The 20265-nt window shown below is 39.1% G+C and overlaps 2 protein-coding genes across 5 annotated transcripts in view; both read left to right on the top strand.

Annotated features, from left to right (window-relative positions):
- The first annotated feature begins 400 nt into the window (after positions 1-400).
- On the top strand, positions 401-13404 carry LOC110051840 (carbonic anhydrase 2-like). Of its 4 annotated transcripts, none has more exons than XM_089279361.1 (8): positions 401-577; positions 6651-6735; positions 7228-7257; positions 8878-9188; positions 9584-9676; positions 11206-11272; positions 11503-11660; positions 12430-13404. In XM_089279361.1, the coding sequence occupies exons 2-8, from the start codon at positions 6669-6671 to the stop codon at positions 12658-12660; spliced, it is 957 nt and encodes a 318-aa protein (XP_089135487.1). In that variant the 5' UTR covers positions 401-577; positions 6651-6668; the 3' UTR covers positions 12661-13404. The 4 variants fall into 4 exon arrangements, with proteins under 4 accessions (XP_089135487.1, XP_089135486.1, XP_089135485.1 ...); XM_089279360.1 differs by lacking the exon at positions 401-577 and adding an exon at positions 4548-4893; XM_089279359.1 differs by lacking the exon at positions 401-577 and adding an exon at positions 4901-5446.
- Positions 13405-15537: 2133 nt separating this feature from the next.
- LOC110051839 (carbonic anhydrase 2-like) overlaps positions 15538-20265 on the top strand; it is a 13476-nt gene continuing 8748 nt past the window's right edge. Inside the window, exon 1 of the mRNA XM_020757914.2 lies at positions 15538-15642. The gene's annotated coding sequence lies outside the window, so the exon portion shown is untranslated. The remainder of the gene's footprint in view (positions 15643-20265) is intronic.

The following is a 20265-nucleotide window of genomic DNA, read 5'->3' as shown; positions in this document are numbered from 1 at the left end:
TCGTGTTCTCAAATGCCCGTCGTGTTCTATCATAGTGTAATACACGGCTTAGGCTTCTTAATTTGTTGAATGAATTTTAAAAATTAAAACTGTGCGAGTTAAACAACTGTAAAATGATGAAAGTCTTTAATACTAGACGCATAAAAATAAATCAAGCCCTTTTTAAAACTGTGCGAAATGATCGCCCCCCCTTGGATTCTCGTTTAAAACGAGGACAGGCCAAGTTTATAATCACAAACCGGTCATTTTGAGTTATTTCTGCTAGATCCAGGTCAAGGTCCAGTATATATTGCTCGATTGAGTAACTAATGAATTGAGACTGAATAGCAAAAACTCTTACCTCCCTTTTGGTCATTAACGAGCTAATAAATATATAGAAAACAAAGCAGTTCTAAATAAACATAACGAATCGAAACGAGCTTTTAATGGCGTATACTAACTTAAATTCCACCCAATTCTAAGATGAGGTTATTCGAACGCATCCGTTGTTCTAGCTATCAGTCTCAAACAAACAGTTAGGAAGACAAGAGGTTTAAAAAGTGTCGAAGTATATTATTCTAACATCGGCGATCAAAACGTAAGTATTTGTGTGCATGCTGCCGTATGATATTAAAATGTTTGGTACACTATATTAAACAGAATAGTAACGTCATTTGTTTTTTTGATATTCAACAAAATGTTGCGAACGTTTAAATAGACAACCAATTGACAAACGTTATAATCAAAACATTTTCAAACAAACTAAGGACGTACTTATATACATGGTGCATTCTATATATACAAACACTCGTATTGTTCCCGGCTACTGTTTGATTCTGAAACCCCTAGCTAATTTACCTACTTAACAGTTGAAGAATCACGCGTATACAAAACGCCGTTCATTTTCATGCAAGCGTCCAGGTCCCAAAAAAAAAAAAAAAAAGCCAAAATGTTTTACAACGTGGACAAGGTTTCGTGAGTTTCCTTTTGGAGATATTAGGTACATAGTTTTCACGTGGAATTGCAGTTAGCGATCAGTCCATAGTCCACATTCATTTCACGAGGCCGCGCGAGCATCATCCCTGCATTTCTGGAATCGATCGTTATGGCTGCTCATGGCATACTGAAATAATGAAACTTACAGGTGAAAAATATGTATTTATGGGTGCATATTGAGGATACCAGGTGACCTAAAGGTTTAGTGTTCAACACTCTGAATCAAGTGGTTTAAGTTATGGCCTAGCCGGGGTCATTGTGTTGTGTACTTGAACAAGACACTTCAGCACTTTCAAAATGCCTCTCTTCTCTCAGGAGGGGAGAGGGGAACCTGCGATGGACTAGCATCCCTTCCAGAGGGAGCAGTAAAACTCTAACTCGCTTCATGGAAACCTATTTGAATAAAAACACCCACAGCTGTAGCTTGTAGTTTCGTGGAAGGCTTCCTTATCTAAATGTATGAATACATACGAATACAAACTTAGGGGTCCCACAAACTCTTAAATCGGTTTTGGAATATTTTTGTTATGTTAATCAGGAACAATAAAGGTATAGACTTGGACTTAACGGTCATGCCATTATATAACAATTTATCAATGATCCGAAACACCCTTTGTAACTGACGAAGATGATATTCAAGTCTGATCGAAACATGTCTTACAAACTGAAAAACTTGCTGAATCTTGTTAAAGATCGATCGCAATTTATTTGCTACTATCTTGACCATTTGATTCCATCTAAGTAGCAAGAACCCTTGAGTTCTTCTAATCCTGGACGCGACAACTTTTTTTTCACTTTGTGGCGCAGAGTACGTAGTCGTTGGAGGGTAAAGCAATCACTTCTTAATAGCTAGTTATATTACGTGGACATCTTCTTGGCACGTGGGAAGCAGGTGGAACGCATTTTCAAGTTCATGATGATCAAAATAGACATCTTTTGCATCACTCTACTCGCCTGTAGCTGCTGATCTACAGCAGTGGGTAAATTGGACAAAAACACACGTGATGGACTCATGTTACCCGGGAGTAGGAAGTCTACTAAGTTAAACATATGTAAATTGTAAGTAAAGAAGCCGTAATCTATTTATTTACGTCTTTCTGACCGTCTCTTTACTGCCTGAAGTCCGTTTCAGCCATTTCTGGCTATTATGAAAGTTTACAAAATTTCCTTGTCAATAAAAAAGTTAGCTTACGATGCAGTCAATCTGTTTCACCACTGCCATCGTATCCATTATTTGCATCGCCTTTCCATACATCTCACAGTGGCTTTTGCTCGCTTATCTGGCAACTTCTCCCTCAGCTGTCTGGCCGATTTTTCTGCATTTTCACGGTGTGGGTATTTCAAGCGCGTAGTTGTCAACTTTGCATATTTAGTAGGTGTTTCCAACTGTAGTAGATGATAAGCACATGGAGTAGAGTTATGGCGAAAGTGCTCTAATAAGACCGCGGACTGTAACTACACCTTTTTTGGAGACAATAGCCCACAGCTCAAAATAACTTGTCTCAATGGCTAGATGTCTTGCAACCTCTGCTCATTCGTGATCATGTACAAGCTAGACAACAAGGCATATCGGCATATCTATGAAGAGCCCACTTGATCAAAATAGACGCCTCCTGACGGCAGTGATTGCGACAAATGGGTCAGCAATTGTTTCCTTATACCAGATATAGCGCTAACTTTTACGCAACACTTAATTTGTTTGGGATTTGAATCTTCACAATCAAAAATGTTCCAAAGACAGAGCGTTTCATCAAAATGCAGTGAAAGGACTTTATACATTTAAAAATTAAACGAATAGCTACTTCCGCAGAAGTTGCTGAAATAGACCTACGTGATATGATAACAATTGGGACTTTACATCAGTCGGCGATTCAAGTGCCTTTCTAACCACAAAATGACCATTTGAGTCATTTCAGTGCTAGATCCAGATCAAGGTCGAGTATATACTCTATCGCTCGATTGAGTTAACTACTGAATACGTGAGATTTATAATGTGTCGCAATAAAAACTCCTAACTCCCTTTTGGTCATTGACGTGTTTACAAATATACAGTGAACAAAGTTAGCTGTAGTTCTAAACAAACACAAGGAAACGAGCTTTTAATGGTGTAATTAAATATATTGGGCCCGCACCTAAGATTAGTTGATTCGAACGCTTGAGTTGTTCTGCTGATTTAGATGCAAACATGTAGTGTTTAGTCTACGATGAACTAAGATTCTAAGTTAGAATATTTTTTGTTAAATTTATCATGAATAACAAAGGTACTGATTTGGACTTCACGGTCATGCCATTATAAAGCAATTTATTAATGATCTTAAACACCCTTTGCAACTGTCGAAGATGATATTTAAGTCTGATCGAAGCATGTCTTACAAATTGAAAAACTTGCTGAATCTTGTTAAAGATCGATCGCGATTTATTGTTGCTTTCTCGACCAGAAGCCACAGTCTAGTTTTGGTCAGTTACGGTTTTGCCAAGAAATAAAGATTCATCCACCAGCAGCTGCTGATTTTTCGAATTTTTCCCTAAAAGTCCGATCGTCATTGTTAATATGTGCTATTGGAGAGAAAGACTGTGTAGAGTCAAATATCTTGACCATGAAGAAGACAACACACTTCAAATCTCCTTCAGTTTTCCAGACTCGCCTTTTTAAAGCTTAGAAAAAGGAATGAGTAAAATGACTAATAAGACAAATTCCATCGGTATCCACTCTCCGGTGAATAATTAGAATCTCTAGAATTTTCTATATGTGTACTCCCAAAGAAAACAGCCATTAAGCCGCTTTCTCGATGATTCCAAAGTTATGCAATTTACGTATTTAATTGTTACAATTTAATAAAGACAAATTACGAACATAAAATAATAAAATATTAGAAGATACAGTTCTGACGTCCACTGACGAAAGTGATATAAACAATATTGCGCTGATCTTTCCTTCAGGCAAACATCATTAAACAAAACCACTGAAGGAAGCCATATTGGCCTTTGCTTATAAACTGTAGCTGATCATAAGAGGCATTATAATATTGGAAGTCTAAACAATGTCTCCAGTGCATGACGAATGAGTCGGCAAACTATTGTCTTACTAGCTGTAAAGATAAGACCAATTTCACAATATCGCGTTTCCTATCTGTTGATTAGCTTTGGTCCTGCTTTGGTCTCTGAATTTTTATTCGCTTTTCAATACATACTCTGCACTGGAATATAGGTTTGACGGAGAGACATTCATAAATGAACAATGTGAACTAAAATCACTTTGCTGTTTCGTCTCTAATTAGTTTTTAAAATGGTTTTCTCTGATACTTCCGTAACAGGCTCTACAGTTTTTCATATTGAGTTTACATGTTTAAAGCGAGATTGGCCGTGATTCGTTTTCATTTTCAATCACCTTCAGAAGTAGTCCCTCGAAACAGCGACGTGATCGGATTAATTTAAGGCTTAAGCAGACCGTTGTGAGACAAAACAAATGATTTTAGCATTGCCTCTAGTCCAGCATTTGTCCAACTTATGAATAGACTGTTTTGATCAAATTATCATCTCAAGAACACAGAAAATTCGCTTTTAAAAGAACTAAATTGAGGACTGTTACTATTTGTCACAGGTTTTTTTTCCCCTGTAAATAGATACACATGTTTAAAATAAGGTCCAGATTTTTTCCTCAAACGAACACCTTATATAAATGCATATCTCGGGGCTTTTAGCACATTCCTCTCGGAACAAAAGATGTCTACTTCAATTGCCTTTATGTACGATTTTTTAATTAGTTAAGAAGCTGACCTTTTTCGGAATTTGGCTGAAGTTCCCGTTTGTTTTCAAACTCGCCGCTGAGACAAACACTAGTAGGACAGAAGGGTCGACACACATGAAAGAAAAATTTGGTTATCATTTTGCAAGCCCAGTCGCATCTGACGTTCTTAGGTAATTTGTCACTTCTAATTAACAGGGTTATGGTCGAAGAAGAAGAAGAATTAACAACTTAACACAGTCATGTTTTTATTTAGGACGACACAAATTCCTTAGTAACATGAAAAACACTGTGAACATCTATGAACAACAAATTCGGACGGTGCAGCGGCTAAACTTTTGCGAGGCAGTGATATAAAGAAAGAACACTGCAGTACGATGTAACTAACTTAGAATAGCGACGTTGCTTGGCAGTGGTTGTGCACGAAGAAAATTGCAGTCACAGTTGTGGGTGAAAAATTGTTCCTTTCGCTCAAAGACATAAAATCAAACATTTCGTTGCCATGAAAACTCTAACAATTAACAACAGCGGGCGATTACGCGGGATACCACCTTCAACAATGGCGAAACAAATGCATTCTAATCGAAAAGAGAGCAACACTCGAATTCCAATTGCGCAACCAATCAAAAAGTAGCGAGCACCCTAAGGGTCCTGTTCCAAAGCTTAACTTGCAGCCCCGCCAAACCTTTTCCTCCGTCGCTTCGCAACAACGTTGGACAATTTGAGGTAAGTACTTTACAGTATATACTTGTGCTTCTATCATTACGTGCGACCTTCTTCACATCGAGAGCTGGATACTGTGAGCCAAAATACACTGTCAGGTATTGCTGGTTTACTATCTGGCGCAGTTTTTCCAGGCAAATGTTTGAAGCATGTGGGTTCTCTAATCCCGCTTTAATGGTATACGAGCTGTTTACTTTACTACGGCCATTCCTCGTAGAAGATTCTCTTCACAAGTTCGCTTGACTAAGTAAAACTAGTGCCTTTGTTTTATACGAAAGTTAAGAACTACTTTAAACCTGTATAAGATCAGGCGCATATTCCACGACTGATTTTTTGTTAATTAGCACAAGCTTAGGTAAAGTAATGAAAATGTTTTATCGCTTGTACTCGTATGCTTTCAGAAGATATTGTGTGTTTTAAGAAAAGTAAGTACTGTAACTTGTGTAGGCTTAACTCAAATTTGGATCTTTAATAGCGTAGACAAAATAGGTCAAAAGAAGACTACATGTGTTATTCTATGCAAACACAATTATTGCTTCATTGTAGTAGCAGGAATAAATTACGAGCAACTTCTAGAACTCAAATTTTTTGGTCGGGACAAAGAAGAAACGAGGGAACGTTTAAAGTCTATAACACAAATAAAGCTAAACATCATTAAAGAAATATTATCAAGATTCGCCGAATGCATTTTGTACATTTAATTTAAGAGTGCATATAATTCAACAACTATTTGATGTAAATGAGTTCTATTGTTTTATATCTCGCTGTCGTAGACTTTTCGAAATTTTTTCAATGCGTATTACCTGATATAACGACTCTCAAATTTCGCTTATTAACTCCTCAGGTGAACTTTTCAGTCAAGTTCATTAGCAATGATAACAGCTTCAAATAGTCGAAGCATTTCTGTCAAAAACGAGAATTATATAAACTTTATCAATGCAGTACAAGAATAGAAGCATAAACATGAACGTTAGTGGATTATTTTATATAATTCTATTCCGTAGAGTAAACCCCGAAGAATCTACAGTTCTAATAATATTTTTTGGGAGTGAAGAGTGTGCTTGTATCCTTTCTTTTCTTTTCACATTTTTGTGTACATTTAGATTGTGCAATTAAGCAAGCAAGTTGCCAAAACCTCCTATGTCAAAACAAATCAAATTAACTGAAGTACTTACTCGTTTTTTCTCTTTTTTTTCTCCCATTTCAGGAAAACTTTACCGAGTGAATGATGGACAAGCTTTTTTTAATTGCATTTGTGTGTATTAGTGGAGTTTCCCTTACTTCTGGTGCAAGTAAGCATGCATGTTACATGTACTACTAAACTATTTCAGCCGATAGGTCCGCAATGCGTACGCATACATAGAGAGACATAGATACATAGAGTAGCCTTATTGGTGGTGTTTATACAATCAAGACAAAATGCTGTGACTAGATATACGAAACCTTCTTTTATATAGCAGGTGTGTCCATTTTATAAAACGAGCCCTGAATTCATTAAAGCAATACTATTAACTATATTAATTTACTTAAGGAAAAGCTCATAAAATACTTAAAATGTCCTCATGGAACATAATTCAATTCTACAGTACGCACGCATTGCAGACCCAATTTTACTTTGAATACTACGAATCATTCGTGTATAGCGGCTTAGGTCTTCACTGTTTGCTCGATCTGTTACGGTGAGGTGAGTCTTATTCTCTACAACGTTCTAGGTATTTCAATCCAATATATTTGAAGTTACTGTTACTGAACTTGATACCTTTGCCGTTTGGTTTAAATTTCAGACTGGAACTACATTACAAATTCTGCATATGGTATGAAACTATCTTCATTCTTTTCACCATGTTTATCCTCTGGTTTTTTATTATTATTATTATTATTATTATTATTATTATTATTATTATTTTATTATTATTATTTAAGGGAGGCGGCGTGGCCGAGTGGTTTAGGGCGCTGGATTTGAAATCTGGAGGTCCCTCGTTCAAATCCTCCGCCCTACCGCTGTCTGGATTTGCTCTCGGTAGCCCCGAGTTCAACTCCTCGGCCGCGTTGCGTAAATAGGGACCTTAAGCACCGACGACGACGAGCCCAGAGGACGACGACCGGAAGTAAAATTTCACCTTACCGCGCTACTGCGCATGCTAGACTCGTCGTCCACGTAAAGCTTAGGACGTCAAAACGTCAGGTTTGCCGTCCTGAGCGAACGTGAGTAAGTATTAATCTATTAACGCTGTGTTTCGGGCAGAAAATGTACATCAAACTATTGAAATGAAAGTTGGTTATTTATTTAACCTCTTAGCTTTGTATCAACTAGATTTTACGGCGAGTTTGGTGTAGAAATCGTTGGTAATAACCTTATTTTGTCGGCGATTTGTCCGTTGTTGAATTTGCTTGTCAGCGAAACTAGGAAATTAAATGAATTCAGAAATTGAAAAATGACTCTGTATTTCATTTCTTCTGGTTCCTATCTACATGTAGGCTTTCGCTTATGTTTTTAGGATAGCATTTTATACCGTGAAGGTCGTTTCAGATTATATCGGGCGAAAATTCGGCATCATTCATCTCTTCGAGTGAAAACCTGTTATGTTCTTCGTATGAGAAATCGGGATTTTTCGACATCAATTCCTCACGTAGGACTGAAAATGTGTTGTCATCGATAGTACCGTTTTCGTAGAAACAGGTCTTGGAGCTCGCGAAAGGAAGACATCACAAAATTTTTCGATGGCTTTAGGTCCATGTTTACAAGAACTCAGCTCTGTTTACATGTACTCGCACTTGGATTTCACGCCGTGAACGACGTCCTCGACCCAATCCTACAACAATTTTACTCGTCGTCGTCGTTCCATTCGTCGTCGGTGCTTAAGGTCCCTAATAGCCAACTGGTCAGCCTCCCACCAGTTGGGATTCTTAATAGTTTATGTTATATTTGAAATATTTGTTTACTTATTTACAGTGTCCCCAATTAGCACATTAGTGCTAAATACACCGACACTTAAATAAAGTGACTATTATTATCATTATTATTGTTATTGTTATTATTATTATTATTATTATTATTTTTGTTATTGTTATTATTATTAACTCAAAATAGACCTTACAGCTGTACTTTCTTATTGGCGCTATTTTCTATGGAAAGCCCCTTCGGCAGTTACCACTAACAGTCCCTTTAGTTGGTTCATAGTCCCTTTAGGTCCCTTGGTAGTCACCTCTGGCAGTCTCTTTGTTACCTCTCAAGGTCCCTTTAGCCCCTTTAGTAGTCACTCCTGACAGTCCCTTCAGTTACCTCTCATGGTCCCTTTCGCCTCTCTGGTATGTACTCCCCGTTCAGTTCCGTCCATGTTACTTTAGCATTTTCCTTTCATGTTCGGCTGAAGTGCTTTTGAATAGACCGCCATTTCGCTAATTTCAACTTATTCTTCCTCTTGTAATTCAAGGTCCAAGCAAATGGGAAGGGCCATGCTCTAACGGAACCAGGCAGTCTCCCATTGACATAAACTCCACTGCGGCGACCTACGAGTCAATGGCAGCCTTCAACCTGCAAAACTACGCAACAGTACTATCGGTCAATTTCACTGGCGAAAACAATGGCCATTCCCTACAGATAAATGTTCCCCCCTTCAGATACTTCGTCAATGGAGGTGGTCTCTTGGGTAACTTCACCACCGCCCAATTTCACCTTCACTGGGGATCCAGTGACTCCAAAGGATCAGAGCATAAAATTGATGGCAAGCAATATGCTGCCGAGGTAAGTGGAATTATTCCTTGCTTTTTTCGACTAAAGGAGCTGCTATGTCACGTAAATTTCACAAGCTTAGCATGTATAAGTAGACCTTCTCTTTGCTTTATCGTTGCTTCTATTTTGAGGCTTTCCGTAATTTGAAGGTAAGTTCGCTCATAAATACCCAATCACTCGAGAGGCTAGCAGCCACACAAATTTATTGGAAAAAAAGGAGGTGTTTTCATAGGGGAAGAGTTCAACTTCCACAGGATTGGTTTGGGACCCCAACATAGCTGCCGTTTTATTATGTTAGTACACTTGCCGAGGCGTTATGCGAAAACACTCTTTACCTTTAAACCGACTTCTGTGTTAGTGTCGCTCATTTTACCCTTTTCTTATTATGTTCTATTTTATATTAACAGATCCATTTTGTCAGCTTTAATGTCAAGTACGCAGACTTGAGCACTGCGGCGAATGAGTCAGATGGTCTAGCCGTCCTTGGTGCTTTCCTGGAGGTAGAGTGGGCTTTCTAAACCTCTTTCCCAGGCTCTGTTCTTCCTGTCCCCGTGGTGCTCAACCTCTTTCCCAGGGCTTTCCATCCAATATTTAAGATAAAAGTCCTGGTAGGGAACGTGGTTGCCTGAGGCGGCTTCAGGGATTTAAGGGGGTCTTATACTCTCAGATATAAATTTTTCTCCAGAAAACCATTTTTTTGGAACATGGAGATTCAACATCCCTGTCCATTTGTAAATCGTATTTTGAAACGATTTTCCTCTAATTACTCCTGAATTTACGTATAAATTAAGAAATTTGAACACTTCTAGCTATATTTCAACATAGCAACACCCATAGCAACCATTGTTTACAGTCTAAAAGTACTCACAAAATGGATTCAATTCAATACATTTTAATGATACTTTACACAAACGCTTTAAAGATGTGTAGTTATGAGAATTTTGCATCATGGTCCTGAACATTATTTCTTCTACCATCTTATACGCTCCTTATACTTGGATAACATTTCTATGACTGGTGTGTATTCGGGTGTTCAATGAAACATTTATGTAAAACCTTTAAATATACCCCTCCCCCTGCCCCTAACCTCCCCCCCCCCCCTAGTTCACAGGGCTAATTTGGGCTCTCGGAGACCGAAGTAAAACTTTAAAGCCTTATTTCTCAAAATGACCAAATAGACGGAGCATCAATATCTCGCACACGATATCTCCACTGGGTTTTAACCGAATGTTGTCAAATTTTCAACATTGATGAAGGTCACAATTATCTAGGTCTTAAACCTCCAAAATTTGCAATTTATGAAATTTTTTCCTGTTATTTAGTTAATATAGTTAATATTAGTTAATATTAATACACTTTTTCAACATTTCACGAGAAAACCCCCCTCAAAACACTGTTTTCTGAGGTTTGTCTCCTGGACAACTTGCTTATGGACAGGATGAACTTAATTCCATACTTCTCGAACCATTCATTATTACGTTATCGTGTTTATAATGAACACCACTTTTTAACACTAAGGAGCTAGTTATTCATTAACTATCATGGCACGTGAGCTGGAAAAGCTCATTTTTGAAGTCAGAGTGCAAAGTCCTTTAACGTGATACCAAAACTGTTCCACAGAGTTGTTTTGCAAAAAAAAAAAAAAAATTTAGGTATAAGACCACCTTAAGGAACGTGTTTGTGTAATTGTGTTTTACTGAAGTGAAGTAACCAAGACGAAGTTATTTTCGGGAAGTAGGACGTGACTGATGACTGATGCTTAAAACAATAGTTCGAACGATCTGTGCCTAAAGATATGCCCCTCTCCACTCCCCCGCCCTCTCCTCTACCCTACCCCCCAAATCGAGATGTTCTCTCAAATGGTGATTTAGTAATGAAACACAGCATTCAAAATTCACCTTAACTAATGGCTTCTCTGTTGACCAAATGCCCCAAGTTAACATCACCATTGGGTGGTCTAGGTGTCACCAAAGTTTCCGGTTTTCTCCTGAATATCTCTGCTTATCTGTTTTCTTTCTTTCTCGTCCAGGTCAGTGGAAATGGAAATTCTTACTATGACAAGATCTTTACTCCTGCTGCACAACTGGTAAACGCAAGTAAGGGCCTTAGCTCTGTATCAGAATGCCAAAGCAATTATAAAGTTTTGTTCCTAATACAGGTATTAGCTGTTTGTCGAACAATTTGTCTGTGCATTATTGACATGAGAACAGCTAGCCTCTCTTCCACAACCATGTCCTAAGTAAAGAAAAAAAAAAACACTCTTTGCGTTATCACGTCGAAGTATGAAGATCTAGAAAATTTTATTAATCCTTCTTGTGACTGGTAGGTTCCACTGTAAACATTACGGCCTTCAAACTTTCTGACCTTCTCCCTGCCAACATGTCTAAGTTCTACCGCTATCCTGGGTCTCTTACCACTCCGAATTGTTATGAGTCTGTCAAGTGGACCGTTTTCAGCGACCCCATCAAAGTTTCATCAGCTCAGGTAAATATTATGTCTGTTGTTGTTCAGTTGTTGTTTTTGTTTCTGCTGTTAGAGAGTTTTGTATTACTACTCTGCACGATTGGCTTAGAAAACTCGCGGGACTTTTTCATCCAATCAGAACTAAAACCAAGCCTATTGGAACTCCGCTCGCACACAGTTTTCCCGCTTCGCTTCAGTTACATGTCTTTAATTAATTCAAGTTTTGATTGGTTAATTGGATTGTTTATCGGTTTGCTTTTCTAGTGATCTCTTAAGCTTTGTTATTACACCACTCAATAGAAAACCTCACTATTGTTGTTGTCGTTTTTCTTATTGTTGCAAAATTAAGATGCTTGACTACAATTTTCACGCGCTCTTTTGTTCTCATGTTGGAGCGAGTAAACAAGCTCTCTAATGTACGCTAAGGTTGTGTGTGTTTGCGATTTTATAACTTTGCGGGTCCGTTCCCCGAATTTGCTCGAGTCTTTGCAATCTCGTAAGTTCCTTACGGCGCAAACTCGACAAAACAAACGACTTTTGAGAATTCCGTTACAATTTCCATTACGATTTTTATTGGTTTTGAAAACAATGAAAATGAGCGGAAGTAAAACACCAGCGATTCAATTGAGTCACACGTATTTGTCAACTAGGCATGCGCAATTTAACCGGAAGTCCGATATTTTCAGACTGCCAAACAGAACTTTCTAAAGTCGCTCGCTTCCCAACCGTGGTTCAAGGGGAAGGAAGACTTTGCTTACGAGGTTGATATCTTTGTTTTTTTTATTCACAGATCAGCGCTCTGCGTCTTATCAAGGCCAACAGTACTATGAACCTTGTAGATAACTTCCGCCCGATCCAGTCCCTTGGCAGCCGCACAGTGCGAGTCAGTTTCAAGGCCCAATCAGAAGCCACCACAGTAGGATCGTCAGAGATCCCAACTGCGCTTAGTCATGCTGTGGCTGTCAAACTGACTACCGCTCTGTTTCTGCTAATGCTGTCTGTTGCATTTCACTTGAATTAAGAGGTCCACGCTGATGCTTAATGACTTATGGCGGCATATTTGAGCTTTCTACCACAAGTTTTGACTGAAGAGATAAAATTTTAGTGTTGTAATTTTGATGCGCGCAGGGACAGGTGGGGCTTCGAGGAGCAGACGACGTAATGCGCAGAGGGACCCGATGCACACAAAGAGCCCATACGAAATACTTCACACGAAGTCATGTCTTGGCCCCTTGACTTGTCCGCTCCTATAAACCAATCTTACTGTACCTGTATGTAATAATCGTTTCAATTTTAGAGAATGTTCTCGTTGTCAGGACGAATTCACAAGTAGTCTTTTAAGTAATATCCTCTGTGGTGTACGTTTCACGATTTGTGTCGATATTTTTTTGTGGCGTTAAGCAGGCCATTTTCGTGTTGACTTTTGCCTTTGTCTCAAAATACGTTATAGCGTAAACCTTTCTCGTTTCATTCTCGCGCAACTCACATATCACCATTATTTATTCAGACAACTGAGAAATACCTCGGTAGCGAGTTTCTGGTCATTTCAACGGAGGGTCTGATTTGTCAGGATTTTTCCCTAGTTATGCGGTGATCTGAGAAGTAATTTATCAACCAGTCTCTAAATTGCCTGTTTGGACATGAAAAAATGACCTTGCCTTTTCGCCGTCAGTTTTGTAGAATGACTGATGCTAGATCGCACGTTATTAAATTGTTGAATGTAATATTAATAAAGAGTGCCGCACGGTGTGAAATTTTGCCTTGAGCCATTGTCCTTTTTCTTTTACATACCTGAATATTTTTTGCTGTCATCGCCCCTTTGTTCTCTCCACCCCCCACCCCCCTCCGTCCACCAAACACCGATGAATGTATGTCCTATCCGTTTGGCTAATACGGCTGCCCCCCCCCCCTCCTCCACATTGCGTCAAACTGCCCCCTTAACAAACCTTCGCCTCCTTTACCAACGTTCGTCCACTTAACTAAACTTCGTCCACTTTACCAACTTTACTACACTAGCCTACACTTCGTCCCTTCGCCCCATGCCCGACCACTCTACCAACCTCTGCACACAGGAATAAGCAGAATACGCAAGTTACACCTGTGACGATGCCTTGAGAGAAAACACTGCTAGAATAAAAGGGGCGCAAATGTTAGCCACTGTAGCTCAAAGGATAAGAAAATCTTTACTTTTCAGTCGCGTGCGCGGTTCCGCGCGAGAGCGTCTGCCATGTGAAGACAAACATATTTTGCAACGTTTGCAGCTAATTAGTACAAGAATGTGCTCGCTCCTGGTGCTATGTTTGTGTTTACTATTAAAGATTAGTTACAAAATGTCATATAATTGTTTCAGTGTGATTAGAGTATAAAGTACGTCAGCTAACCTAGGCCTTACATAATCACTCAGCGACATTTCTTTTGAAATCCTGCTCACAAGAGGTGATTTTTTTTTTTTTTTAAAGGTCATACAAAATTATAAATCATTAACGCGTCTCGTTGATCAAGTCAATCAATCAATTTGCGAACTTTCCTGTGCTCTAGCTCTGTGCATCTACCGTAACTTCACGTCAATCATTGGATAAACTGACGGTCGTAAATTTCGACTGATTCGGACTAGTCCAAATTACAAAACCATAAGCTTATAATTCAGAAGCGAGACATCCACACCTGCCAAAACGGAGCCCTAGGGTATGTTACGTGCAGGCGTCTGTCAGATGTAAACGTACCCTCGTGATTTAGGTTTGGTCCACGGTGACAAAGGTATTCGGTACTTTCTAACAAACACGCCGGGATTATCACTCCAAATTGTCATCTCGAACAGGGCGTCTTCTCTTCAATATCAGTATAAATTTACTAGCGTTCTATCAGGAATACTTATTGGCTACGCTACTAACTTCTGATCTATGCTGGTGTAGATAGTCAGTACCCTGGCGGTGTGCGGTTGTTACCTGGGGACTGTTCACAAAATGGCGTGTGCTTCTTTGAGTTTTCGAAATTTATCTGAAGAGGATTTAGATAACGTTTTGAACGACTTGTAGATTAATAGTAAAATTTGATCATTTGCTTTCAATTTATATGCGCGATAGTTGACTCGCGATAGAAATCTCGAGCTCATAATCTAATTGTGAATTAAGTAGACCAAAATGAAAGGGATTTTGTTTTAACTAAGGTCAGGGACCATGAAACTTTCGTTACGCGTCCTCCATCTGGCAATGCGCCGGAATTTTGTTTCGCATGCATGTATTTCACGGACACCGAGACGAACATGAAGTGAACAAGTAATTCCCGAAGTACCCCCCACGTGTAATCTTCGAAATTCGAATTCCTATCCTTCGACACAGACGCTGTACTGTGTGGCCATGGGCAGCCACTTCTAACTATCATGTCGCAATGAATTAATTTCCCGCTTCAAAAGAAACTAAGCGCAATTAAGTTTTAACTAACATATGCTCTCGGTTCTGATCGAATAGTTCATGACATTTCCTAAAGACATATATTACTATCCGAAACCCATGACAGCTACTTAAAAAGCGCAACTAATTACCAGTGAAGTATAGTAACATGCCCATACAGAACAGGTGGTTTAGCGGAGCAGAACGGGCGGTTTAGCGGGGCAGAACGCGGAACGCAAAGTGCGAGGACGCGAGCGTTGAGCGCGGGAAAGGAGTGACGGATTATGTTCAGGTTTTATTTTAGTTTTTGCTTCTCCTTAGCCCTTCAATCCCGTGCTCGCCACTCATTCTCATGCTTTGCGCTCGTGTGCACATCTCATGCACCTCGCACTGCCCAGCTGGCCAGTCTATTCTGCCGGCTTCAACGGAAACAACAGCAGTTGTCACTGTCAGTCAAAGTTTGAAAGGAAAAGGTCACCTGATCTGACGATCCGCCCCGAAATAAAATATTCTTGCACAAAACATTTTATTGCATTACTTGTCTCGCCCATTGTAGTTCTGATTCACCAGGCAACAGAGCACATCTACAAGAACGGTCACAACTCCCACTGAAGGTAGAGCATTAATTTTTAACACATCTAAATCACCCAGGCGCCGTCTTTTAACCGGGAGATCGCTAATTTTTGTAAGATTTAACTTTCATATTGGTTGCGTCTTTACATTTCTAAATAAGGCAACGAATTTCCGTACTCACTCTCCCGGTTTCTGTATGTGACTGTAATATTCGAAGCGCATTATTCAAAGACGGATTGAACTTAAAAGCTTCCGACTTAAACCGCCTGTAGTGAAGTCTAATGCGTTAATTTTTGTAAAACATCCTCAAGTAGAAAAACAAAACTAGGCAGCTTCAATACCCTTCTTGTGAGTAACATTACATAACCATCTGCAACGCGCTGAGTGTAACGTTCTACGACTTCTACAGAATGTATCCTTGTCGCTGTTTACAATGCGTTAATTTTTTAAACCTTCTTGCGTAACCATCCGAAATGGGTTGGGTGTTCTGCAAAATGTCCTTGTCGCTGCTAGTTTATAGCCCGGGGGGGTACTTTAGGAATTTCTGGGTGGGGATGTGCCGCTGGGACCCTGGAGCCCTTAGCCTATACTAGAGCTAGTTCAGCTGAATTTTGTTACCCTATACTAGAGTAACCAGTGCTAAAACCACCGATTTTCGTCTGAATACCGATTTTTGATCGTGACAGTTAATAATATCCGGTAGTGTTTTTTGATAGTCATCTATCGACGCTGTTGAGGCTGAAGTGCAAAAATTTTAACTTGCCGATTTCATTTTGTTATATTTTTGAGTGGCAATCCCTGGTTTCCTTTTAGTCTAGGTAAAGTCTTCAACCAACTGGTCAGTTTTGTGAAAAATGATACCCTATTTTAGACCCAAACGCTCTGATTTATATACCCTATCCCAGAGTAAACTGCATGAAAACCATACCCTTCACAGCGGCACATACCTATATAGCCCTTATATGGCAGTACCCCCCCCCCCCCCACGGGGTTTACAGCCCTCTCTAAAACCGTTTGAGACTCATATCATCGGGTTTTAGAAGCTGTAGTAAGATCCGCTTTATTCCTTCCTGTTCGGTAACAGTAGTTCTCAAATCAAATTCAACTCAAAACTTCGCGTGTCCATAGCCTAATTGAGGAGAGAATTTAGTTTTCTAAATAAAAAAAACGAAAAAATATTCGAGGTCATGTGCGCGCGTTCCAATTATTCAGTCTTGTCGGCTCAGAAATTGCTGTTTCTTTCATTTGCATGTCTTATTGCCAAACATAGGCAGGTGTTTAATTAAACAAAGTAGAGGTCTTGGGGCTTTCTTTTTGTGTTGTTCACCTTGTGAGCGATCATGCACTAAAAGCTCTGACTGCAGAGTTACGAAAACAAAACAAACCCCTCAGGCACACTGAATATTTCGTGATTCTAACCTTGTTCAACCTTGGTTCGATTTTCTACCGCTTTGAAATCGAAAACCACCAAAATAGCTAGAGCTCTTGACTTTTAATGGATTAACCATGCGCAACCACAATCAATTTTAGCTTTATCAAGTCGCATTTGAAACGAACGACATCAACGTAACCGCAACACAAGTGAACGTGTAGAAAATTCATACCATTAGGTCTCCATTTCCGTTTATCGCATTTTTCCAGTAGAACAGTAAGAGGTCTTTCCAAAGTACTAGCTTTTCGAACTGTTATTTCACGTGATATTTGAAGAGAAAAATGAGGATCTAGAATAACCCATGATTTTCATATGGGATCAAAGAATTCGTTCACATCCCCACGAATCCGCCAATGTTTGGAGGGATTCAGTGTTTTATAGCTCCACTCTGATCTTAGTATTTTGCTTTGTTAGTTTATAAATTAAGTTGAGAGTTATACCGTTTCTCGAGAGCTAAATTTGACGACAGAATTGTGAAACACCATGATTAGGATCTTTATTGAAAGCGTTATTGACGAGTATTTTTACTGCATGCTTGGACAAATACAAGGGATTATTCATCGACGGTGACCGCCCCTGGTAACCATAAGTCGAGGTCACTCTAATGATGACAGGAGGATTGAAATCGGCATCAATACTGCTTGTCAATCAACGCTGACAAATTATTTCCTTAGATTTGTTTTCACAAAGTCAGTGCAATTACAAATACAACGCCAGATGTCTGTTTTAGGTACAAATTGATGCCTCTGATATTCAGCATAAACGTGATAACCGTCCCGCAGTTGTTTAGAAAATTTCAAAACAGAACGCCACATGCTGTGCTTGTATGCAACTTTACGCTACACTGACGGCGCACTTTCAAAGTCTAAAACCGGTCCACGGTGGAGTTAAGAGTTCAATTTAAAATCTACTTTCCAATCTATATTAGTGTTGAATTGGGGGAAAGTTTCATCTATAGTAGAGTTAAACAACACTATCACGCGCGCGGGGGCGTGTATCGGGGTGCGGCCGTCTTGTGAAGGAATATTCGTCTTTGTCATTTGCAGTCATATGATAGACACACTGATTATGTTCACGCATTCAAAGCATGTTTTGTACGTGTACGAATGTTATCTTATCATCAGTAGACTTCACAGTAAGCCTCCAGGCTCCAGCATGCAGGCGCGAATGGCACGCAAATCTTTGAAGTTCTTTATCGGGGGGAGGTGTGCTCTCTTAAGTTTAAAATTGGTAGATAACGGTATGTTCCACAGATTCGTTCCACCCCAAAGGGTATGATATTTGAGCCGGTTTGATCTGAAATAGACTTTAGGTTTTGCTCGTTTTGGTCTGGAACTGGAATAGGGTAATTTCACTGATTTAGCCTAGAATTGTGTTTATTGTTAATATGGAATTAAATTTTTCACATTGAAACTCGGCGGGAATTGTAGCTCTTTTGACAAAGATTTTTGCTAATTCAACGCTTGTTTACTTGCGGAAATAAAAATACAACTGGTTGACTTGCATAGGTTCCATACTAACCAGCGCAGACTTTGCTTTTGTCTTTGATAGGTTCGATACTGAACAGCGAACATTTTGTTTTTAACTTTAATAGTAATGTAATGTAAATGTAATGGTACGTTCAATTTGCAATATTTGATTTGCATTTATAATGTCCCCAATAAGCTCCACAGTGTTCAACACATTTAATAATAATAATAATAATAATAATAATAATAATAATAATCGATATTTAAACGGGGTGACCCCTTTGATATATTTATTTATTTTATGAAAGCGACTGCAATTAACGATTTATTTCACTTAGAATTTCAGAAGCCCTTAGGCGAGTGCAATTTGAATGAATTTTCAAATATCACGAGTACTGTAAAAGCGTTTTAAGACTTCTCGAGTATGATTGGGAAAGTTACGAAGGCGCCTGTATTAATTTGCACTGCAGCTCAAATTAAAAATTAACGATATTAAGTAGCCTTCTCTCAGTCAAACACAATGTAGCAATTTTTTCGGTCATTTAAATGAATAAGGTTCGATACTAAATGGGCATACTTTGCAAATGAAAATGAAAATGAAAATGAAAATGAAAATGAAAATGAAAATGAAATCATGTGTTTACTGAGCCACTGCTCCCTGATCCTGTTCCAAGGCTTCACCGGCTAAGTAGGTCAGGCAGCTCTGGGAACGAGCTGTTTCTTGAAAGCCCCGGAAACTTTTCGTGCCCGCAAAGCCATTTTTAGTTAATCTGTATCTCAAAACAGAGAGGTATATGCGCCTGAAACTTCTTGTATGAAGGGAAGTTCTGGTCATATTAAGAATATGTAAATAAGACAGCTCTGTAATCATAAGATTTGAGATTTTGCCACGGCTTTCCGGGTGCGAAAACATTTTGGGACCTTCGAGAAACGGGCCCCTTGATCTCCAGTTTCCTTGATCGGAAACGAGGTTGGCTGGCTCCAAGCCACCTTGCGTTATCAAAATGTTTGTCAGGTATGGTTCGAACCGGGGCTCGAAAAAAGGCAGGCCGAAAGATTGGAAGAAAATAGAGCTAGCGGAAATAGCCACAAATCAGAAATTAGCAACACCTTTTTGACTGAGCTTCCACCATTTAGTCTATTTAGAGGGGGTCCTTTTGTAAGCCAACATAACAACAGAGCCAGGACACAAATAGAATGTTGGCAGTGTACCTTTTGCTTTGGGTCGGACGAGTGGTATTACGCAATAGGGCTCAAGTGCTGCACCATGTCTCGTTCCAGTCCCATCTAGCCTGGAAAATCTCGTCACATAATCCCTGACTGATTTCGAGAGAAAAACTGATTACCAGCAGTCTAGCCGGATGAAATTGCAAAGACGCTCCAATTATTTATGGCCGAGTTTTTACCAAAACTAAGCTCTTTTTTTTTATAAGAATATTGTTTTTCAGGCCCAGGCTGAATATTCTTATTTTTCTGCCGATTTTAGGCTGAAAATATTCTTGTGAATATTCTTAGATTATAGCATATGACTTTTCCATTTTATTGACTTTGATGGCGTTGAAGTACTTTGGAGCCGGATTGCAGGCAAGAAAGTCTGATATGACAGTGAATAGACTGATGAAAATAATGATATGACAGTAAATAGACGACTGATGAAAATACCGTTTATAATTTTGAGAAGTTATCGTAGCGTATCGTATCGTATCGTATCGTACATAACTTCTCAGTCTTGCAGAAATGATACTTGCATTAAACATACAGCC

The sequence above is a fragment of the Orbicella faveolata genome, unplaced genomic scaffold, assembly GCF_042242905.1.
Source record: "Orbicella faveolata isolate gen_17 unplaced genomic scaffold, um_ofav_v1 contig_47, whole genome shotgun sequence".
Taxonomy (NCBI): domain Eukaryota; kingdom Metazoa; phylum Cnidaria; class Anthozoa; order Scleractinia; family Merulinidae; genus Orbicella; species Orbicella faveolata.
Note: the sequence above shows the minus strand (reverse complement) of the source record. Positions and strands in the feature narration are given on the sequence as shown.